The sequence below is a fragment of the Apaloderma vittatum genome, unplaced genomic scaffold (assembly GCF_000703405.1).
Source record: "Apaloderma vittatum isolate BGI_N311 unplaced genomic scaffold, ASM70340v1 scaffold10656, whole genome shotgun sequence".
Taxonomy (NCBI): Eukaryota; Metazoa; Chordata; class Aves; order Trogoniformes; family Trogonidae; genus Apaloderma; species Apaloderma vittatum.
The window spans coordinates 97480-109002 of record NW_009720055.1 but is presented as its reverse complement, the minus strand read 5'-3'; the positions used below and the strand labels follow the sequence as shown (position 1 = coordinate 109002).

The window sequence follows — 11523 nt, the reverse complement described above, 5'->3', positions numbered from 1 at the left end:
CAGGAAGCAGAAACAAATAGCTCAGTGTCTTTTTCACTGTAGGTCAAAATTTATTCTTGGCTACATTAGGCAGTCTGTTTTGCAAAAGGAAGCGTGATGTTGCCTGAGAGGCATCCCTGGTGACAGGGAGGCTGGATTAAAATGATCTCTGAGGTCCCTTCCAGCCTAGGCCATTCTTTGAAACTGTGAAACTATGTTTGCCCAAATTTAGTGATGATAAAATTTCTCTCCTTATTTCAGTGAAGATTTTTTAAAAATTATTTCAGAAACAGAGCTGATCAAAAGAGAATTCATCTCACAGTGTTTAGTATGATAGCTGACATTTTAAATAAAAAGCTCAAAATACCAAGCATCAATGGGAGTTTCCTTCGCTGAGAGAACTTGTACAGTGCTTTTAAAAATTCTTTTTCTGGAGTCTCTTTTTTTTCATTGGAGTTAGTCCAACTCAGCGCTGCAGAGGTGCTAATAAGTGGTTTTGTTTCTATAAAGTTGTACAGTGCATGGATTGGTGAGTAGATGGTGGAGCACAAATACATGAGTCACGATACCTTTTTTCTAATATTAATTTGCCTGTGTCTGAATCTGTTGCAGAAGAGGAACTGATGTGTCGTGTTGGTAACCTGGAAGTATAAGGCAGATGTTGCCTCAGCCTTATACTTTTTTTTAACATTCAGTGCACCCATTAAATTGGTGTGTACTAAAATGTAACTTTAGTTTGTGAGGTGGCAGTGTGCTGACCCTCTAAAAGAAAAGAGAAGCACGGTGAGCAAGAAGGGTGGGGAGTGTGACTCTAGGCAAATGTATTTTATTCCATTTACTATACTACTTCATTTGGTAAATAATTTATGGATGGAAGAGCATAGTGAAGCAGTAATTATTTGAATTTAAATTGCATTTTGGAAATGCATCAATCATGCAAAAATGACACAAAGTGTTAAACCATCAAGTTCAGGAACACAAGCTCTGTGAATTGGAAATGAAGAAGTGATGTACACAGTGAAGGAGATGCCATGTGTCTGCCAGATGTATAATTTACATACTGCTTCAAATCCAGCTCCAATTTTTTGCAGCCGCCTATGCCAGTGTGCTGCACAGTGTTCTTGGCAGCGTTCTCAATTTGCCTTTGTTATACAGAGGCAGAAAAGAGAGGTTGTGGTGTGGCAGTTTTATGAAGTAAATTGTTTATGCTGATAATAATGTATGCAGTGTTAGAGGATTAGTATATAAATACTTTGGAAGCAGTAAATGAAGATGTCTTAAGACAAGCTGCCAGAATCTTTGGGTGCTTTTTAGGGGAGAGAAGTTGCTTGAGGCACCAAGGCAAGCTCATTCGGCTAATCGCCCTCTTCATAGACTTGCTAATGTAACCTGGTTTATGTTGCAGGTAACTGAAGTGTGATGAAGTGCTCTCACAGGATACAGCAATTCCTACTGATACTGAGTTGGAAAGGGAGAGTCATTTTTAAGGTGTGAGGTCCAAGTTCAGTTACTTGGCCAGTCATTTAAAGCTTCTGTGCTCTAAACCCTCTGCAAAATGCAAGAAAAGTAGACATCTCCCAAGAGCTGTGCTGGCTGTGCCAAAGAAACTTAGCTGCAGCTTTGCACTACTCATTACCCATCTGCCGATGAACTTCATCCAACTTCATTAAGGTGTAACTAAGTGCTCCTAATTACTTACGGCAGTTAAATCTAAAATCTGTAATACTGCAACTCAATATTTATCTTAACGCAGTACAGAATCTATGGAGGCTGAAATGCTGTTACCGTGAAACGTGGTGATTCGTGAAGTTTGACTAAGCCAGCATGGCATGGTGTTGAAGGTAGCTTGGAGTGCAGTGTTTTGAAAATTCTGCTTTTGAGAGTTAAGGGTCAGAGCTTGTGATTCTAGTTGTGTAATAAAAGTAGAGGATGTGTCAGTCTTTTGAGAGGAGTATCTTTACTAAGCAACATTGTTTAATAAGACAGGATTGCCTACAGATACTTCTTACTAGCAACACAACACATCCAGACATTAAGATTGCATTGGAGACATGTTTGGGTGTTTTATTGTTGTCTGATGCAGACTGTTTTTGGTGTTTTTATCTCAGTTGGTGGTGCCATACCATTGCTTTCTAAAGAACCTGCTACAGCCACAAAAAGTCACCGGTTAAACCAAGAAAAGATGCCTCATAACCCTTTGGATTCCAGTGCTCCTTTGGTAAAGAAAGGGAAACAGAGAGAAGTCCCTAAAGCAAAGAGACCAACGCCTCTTAAAAAGGTGCTTGTATTTTTACCTAAAAAAGTGTAATATAGGCCAATGTAAATTTAGTTTCACTCTGTGAGTCTTTTACACCTTCTGGTACGGAGATATGTGTCTCAGCATCCACATGTCTAAATTCAGCTTTGTGTTTCCTCAGAAGAGAGGTATCGTACTAAATAGCATATACAAATTTCCCCAAAATATGTTTTCTCAAATAAATAACTTGGTAGCTGAAAAAGTACCACCACGAAAGTGCCCACACGTTGTTGGTACAGGGGAACACCCCAAGAAATATTACTTGGTTTGGACAAGGTATACTTATTTGCAGGACTGGGGAGAGTGGATCCAACAAAGATAGTATTTAACATTTCTGTGCACTTACACGCCAGAACCGTGGCTGATTCTGCAGCAACTACTGTTAGATCCAGCCGCTGATTACTCTTTTATCTTCCCTCTTTGCCATTCACATTGCTTTCTGTCATGTCTTTTATATAGAGGGTTTTGAGACGTCACTCCATTCCTAGGTCACTTTTTGGTCTAGAACAATTCGTACAGAGCTAGTGAAGGAAGTCACTGAATTTGAGAACTGTACAATATAGCATATTTAATGTATAACACATATGTAAAAAACTCTGGGGCGTGATACTACTTACTGTGTTTTTGGCTGTTCTGTCTTCATGCCATCTATTTCCCAATGTAGGTTTGAGAAGACAAAAATTTTTTTGTTAGCGTCATGTCTGTGTTCTGATAGGTAGGGAATTTATTTTTGTTCTTTGTTCATCTTTGACAAAAGCAAATGGAGAAATTTGCATTTGCAAATAGATTCTGTGGTGTAATTAATTACAAATTTTGGGTAGATTAGCTGAACTGGTGCTCATATATACAATAGCTGCTTCTTTAACTGCTTCTTGGCAGCTATGAAAGCAAGGAAGGAAGATGTGTTTCAGGAAACTGCGGTAGCATGTTTGGATCTACCACATCTCCTACTTTCCTTCTTTCCATGTACCACATGGCTTAGTTGTCCGTGGTAATTTATCTTTTTCTTCAGGCAGCAAATTCAGAGACAGAGATCAGACTGACTCAAGTTTTAATAGGGTAATATAAAGAGTAACACAGATATATGTACTTGAGTGTTGGACTGCAGATGGATGGTCTTAAGAGGAAAGGTAAAGAGGGAGACCTTTTCACCTGCTTCTCTGCATTGAAGCAATTTGTCACTTTAACTTTAGTTCTGCCCTTGATGCCTAGTCAGTATTTTCTTCACCCAGACACTGCTAATCAAGGAAAAAGTCCTTTTCTATGTAGATTTAGGGAATATCTTTCCGTTTCTTTATGTGTAAATTAAATAAAAAAATTAAAAATGTTGTAACTTTGAATGATAGTGCAAAACTTTTTTATGAATGGTCTGTATGTAAGCACTTGATAAGATGAACTGCTGTGTATCTTTGGATTAATTTGGTTTTTTGTGTTGGTTTGTTTTTTAGATTATTCTGAAAGAAAGAGAACAACGAAAACAACAACATCTGTTAGAACAGACAGCGGTACCTAAAGATGAAAATAATATTTGTCAGTCTGCAGAAAATATTACTGAAGATGAAATGCTTTTACAGGATAGTCACGCAGGTATTGTTCGGTGTAAGGCTATATTAGAGTATGTAGGTGGAGATTTGAGAGTGCTTTCTAAAAATGTGTACCAAATACTGCCAAATGAAAACTGTAACTTTAGAATTTTCTGAGATTCAGCTTCGGCTTACCTAGAGTTTAAAGTGAAGCACAGCTGATAGTGTGGTTGAGTAGTTCAAATTCTGATTACTGTTCCACACTTCTATGCCTTATGGATTTATTATGTCATAATGAGAGTGCCTGCATCTCTCTGGCAATCTGTATTAAATAGGTAGGATAATAAAAACTAGGAGATAAAGAAAATTGTATAACCTGTTCCCCTGCTATCACACACTTTTGTAATACTGAAGTATTGACTCTTCAACAGATACTTAACAAGTTAGTCTCTTCACAATGCTTCTGGTCTGTCTTTTCATTGAATTATCTTTATTTACATGATAGCTGTTCCTGTAATGCAAAGTGCTGAGGGGTCTCCACAGAACACAGGGACCAAGGAAGCAACAGAAGGTTCTATGACTTCTTCTGTAACTTCAAAGCAACAAACTTCCAATCTTCCAAAAATCCATAGCAGGAATTTTAGAGAGTAAGTATTGCTTATACTGTTATCTGGTTTTCTGCAGTACCACCAATATGGCATTTTCCAAACAGGATATTTCAGTTGCATTCTGTGCAGCACTAACTGGCATTTAGGTTCTAAATAATTTTTCAGTCTTTCTCTAAACTGACACAAAGCTTCTTCCAGAGAAATGTGTACATTGTTGTAATTCTCACTTCAAAATCTATGTTCCTTGACAAAAAAAAAAAATAATCAGAAATTCATTACAGTCTAAGGAAGGTAAAGGAGTTGCTTTTAATAAAGTGCTTTATTTTAAATAAATGGAGTACCGGCCTAATATTAAAGAAAAAAGAGCAGTACACCTTACTTTTAGTGTATATTTTGGTTTTCTGCTGCCAGACCAAATGGCAAAAATGTAAAGAATGTGACTAGTCAGATATTTTTATGTTGTGACTAGGCAGGGAAATAAAGAGAAGGATTATGGGTTATTAAGTCCAAACACTTTTAGTTTTGTTTAAATAGATGTTTATTGCTTGTAAAAGAAGAAGTAATTGGTACTACATGTGAAGAGATCAGAGATCCAATCTGGGCAGTTTAAAACAGTTACTCTAGGCTAGCAGTTACTTTTTGCAGTTCATATTACAGTAATGGTTAATATTGATACAGTCATTCATCACCTTCCAGATGCCATGTTTTAGCTTTAGCTTAACTTGTAATTGCATTGAAAACTACTTAATATCTGTTTATGCAACACTCTTTTACTGAAGGCAAAGTTTGGGTTGAATATGTGTAGGGCAACTCAGTCCTACCTGTTACAGGATTCAGCAAAGCTTAGAATATTTTATGTCTTTAGGTTAGGGTTTCAATGTTTTAGTAGACCTACCTTTAAGAATTGGTGAAATCAACTGGAAATAGTAAATAAAACCTCTTGTAACGTTGATAAAATTTTGGGATAATTCTATGTCTAAGATCCAGGGTAGATCTTGCAACCTCTTCTCATAATCTGATGTGAATTTGCCACTTAGCATCTTCCTGTTGACTATGCATTTGAAATATCTTCAGATTTTCTCTTTGGAACCTTTCTTTACTGAATGTTTTTTCCTGTAAAACGTGGTGGTGGGGAAATAATTTAGAACCCTGATCTTTCCCATGGAAGACTTGAAGGATGAAGTACATCCATTTTTAACTTTTTTTAATGAACACTACAAGGCTGCAGTCTGATAAGTGAAATAGAGTGACAGACAAAAAATAGGAACCTGGGAAGGAGGCATTTGATCCAGATATCCATCTTTGTTATAAGTAGCCTTGTTATTTATAGAAAATTAGAATTTTTTACTTTGCTGTACATTGAGTTATACAGGTTCAAATAAATGCCCTCAGAAAAATGCTTTGATAGAAGAATGTGTATTTGTATATGTAGGTTTATTGCACATACATGTATGTATTTTTGGTAGGGTTTATAGGAGAGACAGATACCACAAGTAACAAAACTTTAAGTTCTCAGCCACTGAAAAAAATCTTACGTAAATTTTTTGTTTTCATGTATATAACTTGGAATACAAATAGAAAAAAGGACATTGAATAGAAGGTGAATTTTTTATATTTTACATATTATGTATTTACGTGTTACATGTTTGTCACTTTAGGGTTTTTAACATCTAATTGATTCTTCCTTCCAGTTACTGCAGCCAGGTACTTAGTAAAGAAGTTGACAGCTGTGTGACAGATCTCTTAAAGGAACTGGTTCGTTTCCAAGATCGCTTGTATCAGAAAGACCCAGTAAAGGCCAAGATAAAACGCAGGCTTGTTATGGGTCTTAGAGAAGTTTTGAAACATCTGAAGCTGAAAAAACTGAAGTGTGTCATCATCTCTCCTAACTGTGAAAAGATTCAGTCAAAGGGTAAATAAGTTTTTAAAAAAATAGTTCTTTTAGTGAAAGAAATGTAAAAAAGCAGGCTTAGTATATGGACAGCAGAATTGGTTTTGGAGAAACTTCTGCAAGTAGCTTTTAAAACCCAGTCGTATAAATATGTCTGCCTTCTAAAGACTGTTTACTGCTGTGCAGCTAAAGCGTGAGCGAAGTCAAGACTATCTGAGGTGGGGCCAGTTCTCAGAAACTAGGATGTGTTTAGTTATGGCTTTGCAGTGCAGCTGCACAAAAGATTGCACCGGCACAGCTGAGAAAAGATAAAGGTTGCTGATGCTGGCTGTGCCACCACAAAAAGCCCAGCTGTATTGGTCTCTTTTAGGCCACAGGTGGACAGTAGGTTGTCACTGACAGTTTAAAGTTTGTTGTGATTATTGTCGTTACTTTCTATTAACTTTTAAATCATTTCTCAGCAGCTAGGCCTTTTTTTAATATTAGATTAGACTACACTACACATAAAAATACAGAGTATAGCGGTCTAAGGATACTGCTTATTAAGGAAAAAAATGTCAAATTCTCCTTTAAAAATGGAGATCTAATACTGTTACTGCAATCCATGTATTTTTTCCCTGCAAACTCTCATAATTTCAAAAGGTACCCATAATCCTGGGACATTTTTTGCCATCTTTTAACAGTTCAGCTTGAATCGTGTCATTCTTTGCCAATGCTATTGTCTGCTCCAGGTGGGTTGGATGACACTCTACACAACATTATTGACTGCGCCTGTGAACAGAATATCCCGTTCGTTTTTGCCCTTAATCGCAAGGCCCTGGGCCGCTGTGTGAACAAAGCAGTGCCTGTGAGTGTGGTGGGAATTTTTAGCTATGATGGGGCTCAGGTAAGCCGAAATATGTAGGTTCATGTTTTTGTTTAGCTTTACTTTTTACTTGTAAGGAGAGAAAAAATACTCTGATTTTAAAGTTTTGTTTGGTTTGGTTTTGCACTCTTACGCTCTTTATCTCTGGTCAGTGGCTTATACAGAAAAACAATTTTACAGACACTTGGCACAGTTTAAGAAAGTAGTTTGCCTATCTCTTGCTGACTTTATCTCCATCCCAATCTCTTTCCAATTTTTTTTTTCCCCAAGAGAATTTTTTTTCCCCCCCAAGAGAACTGGTATTTTTTAAATGCTTACGATTGGTTCGTTTTTCCTGGCTTTATACATATTTGGCTGCTAAACTTTTATATATGGATATGTATTTTCTGAGTAAGGCATATTTATTACAGATTTTCATAGAGAAGTTAAAATTCACTGTATCATTTAAGCTCTAATGGTATTTTATATTTCCACAGGACCATTTTCATAGAATGGTACAGCTCACGACAGAGGCCAGGAAGGCTTACAAAGATATGATAGCAGCTTTAGAGGAAGAAGCTCAAGGAGGACTAAGGGGAACCCAACCCAGCATCTTAACCACTGAATGTGAAAAAAATGGCTTAGCAGAAATTGGTAAAACATCTTCCAAGGACTCTGATGAGGATGTACCAAACTATAGTGAGTATTTAGTGACTTGGTTTTGGTTAAGTTTTCAGTCAAGATGCTCTTCGATTCTACAATTTTCACTGAAATGAATGACACCTAACGCTTTAGTGGTTAGTAAGGAGGGGAATTCTGCTTTTCTGTGATTTCCTCATGCCTCCCTAATTTTATAAACCTGGGGTCAGCTCTTGCTGAGAAAGTCTTGGTGAGGATTCCTTTCTGAAATCCACTGATGGCATGCAGTCCTAATGGCTTTGACAAGAGAGGTTTAACAGAGCTTCTTATTAGTTCTATTTGTTAAAAAATCCTCCTAATTTTTTTTTCTAGAATTGCCTATTCTGTAACATGGTGGACATAAGTTTTGTATTGAAGCATGTCTGAGATATATCTTCTTGTCCAAAAATGTTCATGTTTTCTAAAGGCTTTTCACTTCTAGAAACACGTTTCTCCACCACTGTTCATACAGTCACCAGACAATAACAATTATCATGGATACTAGGTAATTTAAAACTTAGAATCATATAGTTGCTTAGGTTGGAAAAAACCTTTAGACTATCGAGTCCAATTGTTAAACTAGTGATACCAGGTCTACCACTAAACCATGTCCCCAAGTACCACATCTCTCTGTCTTTTCAGTAGCTCCAGGGATGGTGACCCCACCACATCCCTGAGCAGCCTGTTCCAATGCTTGACAACCATTTCAGTGAAGAAATTTTTCCAGATATCTGATCTAAACCTCCCCTGGCACAACCAGAGGCCATTTCCTCTTGTGCTGTCACTTGTTGGGACAAAGACCAACACCTGCCTCACTACAATGTTCTTTCAGGTAGTTGTAAAGAGCCATAAAATCTCCCTGAGCATCCTTTTCTCCAGGCTGAACAACCCCAGTTTCCTTAGCTGCTCCTTGTAAGACTTGGGCTCTAGACCCTTCTCCAGCTTTGTTGCCCTTCTCTGGACATGCCCCAGCACCTCAATGTCTTTCTTGTCATGAGGGACCCAAAACTGAACACAGGATTCGAGGTGCGGCCTCACCTTCTTTTGTGCATCATCTGATGTCACATGGTGTACATGCCACCATGCCCACGTGCCAACATGTCTCAGCGCTTACTTTGAGGAGGAAGTAGAGAATCAGTGTGATTTCTCATTTCAAGTTTTTCCTCAAGTATCATACAGTAACCTGTGTTTTTGTTTTGTTGTCTTTTTTTTTTTTAATTCTCATATTCCCTAGTTAAAATCTGGAAGAGAAAACTTGAAGAAGAATATAACCCATATGCACTGGAACTGGAAAAAAGTGCAACTGCTGACATGGTGACAGTGAATTCAGAAGAGCATCAGTAAATCCAGACCCAACCTATTGGGCTTTTAATTATGTTTTATTTTAGACTCCTAGGAAGAGGCTGGCCACATAAAATAATTCAAGAAATACCTGAAGTCAGCTAAGTAAACTGTCATGATTCCCTTTAAGCAAAATACATGGTGTAGCGCATTAGGCACTTACATTCTATGTATTTGCTTGACCTCTATAGCAGATGACAACAGCAAATTCTCTTAGCCCTGAACCACTTGGCCAGGCCTGGCATACTTTAATATTTTTGGTTTTGGACTAGCATTGATTTGTTAGTCATACAATATACCAAAAGAACTTGCTGGAAAGATAATTTTATTTGGAAAGAGATTTCACAAGCCGGACGGTTGGGTCTTGGAGGGAGGTGCTTTTTGATTTTAACTCTTGTTTGAAGAACTTCAACTTTGTTTTGATTGTGGGGTTGTTGGTTTTTTAATTCTAAATAACCCTGCTCAGGTAGGCAGACTGGCATCAGTGTCAATTTCTTCCAGTCAGCAAGAAATTAATTTTGGGCAGGCGACTTGATTGAAACTAATTCAGGAAGGCTATGATGACAGAGTTTCCAGTTAGCTCCTCTGTGTGATATTCTGCTTTTCTAGAGTCATATGGCAGATGTAAAGGAGAGAGCATGTACTCCAAATGTCTGAAATTCCTGAAGTGAAAATGCTCTATTTAGAAATTCTATAAAGTAGATTAAATTTACAATGATGATGTTTCTGCTGCTACTGAGACTAGTTATCATAGGTCCTGCTTTGAAGTTATAGGAAATTGACAGCCAGCAAATATGCCAGCCTGCTCTGCTATCTGTACCTTCTCTGACAGAGTCCTCATTCCGTCAGTTTGGGGTTTCATCAGTATATATGTGTAAGTTTTTGATCAATCTATCTATCTCAGTTTGTACCTAAGGTAGGAATAATTTATATCTTATAGGGAATAAAATTTTACAAACGAAATGTGCTCATAACAGTGGTGGAGCACCTTCGTGGGAATGTCCTGCATAAATACCATTGTTCACAAGTTGCAAACCTAAGGGGACAAGCCTAAAGAAAGTAATCAGAGAATGCACATGTAACTTCTGACAGCGGTTCTGAAAGATGCTGCAGATGCCATGTGCCAGCATCTCTGGAACCTAAGTGCTTCACCACACTGAATGTTTGTAGTGCAATACTTCGGAAAGTAGCTGCCTTGTGAAGTTAGAAGTGACATAAAAACTTTAAATAATTTCTAAATTCAAACAATTTTGTAGAATGTAAATTGTATAAAATCTGTTAAATATATTGATGCTATAAAGTATGGTTGTGACTTCAGTAAACTCTTCTGGTGGGTACTTAATGATAATTAAAATGAAGGTTTTGAGGAAGAATACTGGTAAGGGAAGCCAGCCTTCAGCTGAAATGTGCAGTTGGTCACTAGTTAGTTATGATGATCATCTTTTTGTATCAGTTTCTTCTCATCTTAAATGGAAATTGAAGGTGAAAGTTCACCGTGATGAAAGATGGTTTTAGCCAGCAGATATTCTTGATCCAGAGGTAAGCTGTGATTTATTTATACATACACCTAAACCTCTGAAACTGCTAAACCTAGTCAGTGCATAGAATGGGAACCAGCTGGTGAAGATCACCTTAACGGCTGGGGGTTTTTTTGACCATATTTTCTGTTTTGTCTTACTGTAGAAGAGTATGAGATGTTGTTTTGGAAACATTACCGATTGTTCAAAATCTCAGGGTGTTATTTCCTGTTCTTAGAATATAGCAAAAAAATTCACTACAAGGGGTCACAGCTGTGGTTGTGAATTCTGTTACACACAAGTTTTTCCAGAAAGTTGAGCTAAACACATAATCTGGCAACCTTTTTTTTACTGCTTTTGTGGTACTTTGCTGCAGAAACAAGGCAAAACTCAGCTAATGCTTACCTAAAACTGTGACCTGAGTCCTACAAAGTCTTACCCTCCCACTCAGCACTACAGAGCTCAAGTTAAGTCTGCTCCAAATCTATTGAACAAACAGAGGGGCAATTCAAGAAAAGTCTTTTTTATAGTTGTCTTTTTCCCATAAAAGATGTCATAAGAGCAACACAATGGGGAAGAAAAATTCCAATTAATATTTCCAATGCATATTGGTGTAAAAAGTTCTGCATCAGCATTGATTTATGATTGCCAGTGTGAAAAAACAGGAAAAGTGGGTTTTGTATAAAAGGTTTTACCCTGCATGTGTGACCACAAGGTGATCTGGCATTGGGAAAACAAAAAAAGAAGCAAAAAGAAAAAAAAGAAAAAAAAGGTAATTTGGGAAAGTCTTAGAGTGAGGAGAATGTTTTCTTCATTGTAGGAAACAATCTAATGTCAATCTTGCCA

The 11523-nt window shown here is 37.4% G+C and overlaps 1 protein-coding gene across 1 annotated transcript in view; it reads left to right on the top strand.

Moving 5' to 3' along the window:
- The window catches only part of SECISBP2 (SECIS binding protein 2), a gene marked incomplete at its 5' end in the record, with an annotated part of 9911 nt that extends 748 nt beyond the window's left edge, over positions 1–9163 (top strand). The window contains 7 exons of the mRNA XM_009870879.1: positions 2088–2257; positions 3724–3862; positions 4304–4445; positions 6098–6318; positions 7029–7183; positions 7639–7840; positions 9054–9163. Coding sequence (XP_009869181.1) covers positions 2088–2257; positions 3724–3862; positions 4304–4445; positions 6098–6318; positions 7029–7183; positions 7639–7840; positions 9054–9163 — 1139 coding nt within the window. The remainder of the gene's footprint in view (positions 1–2087; positions 2258–3723; positions 3863–4303; positions 4446–6097; positions 6319–7028; positions 7184–7638; positions 7841–9053) is intronic.
- Between the last annotated feature and the right edge of the window lie 2360 nt (positions 9164–11523).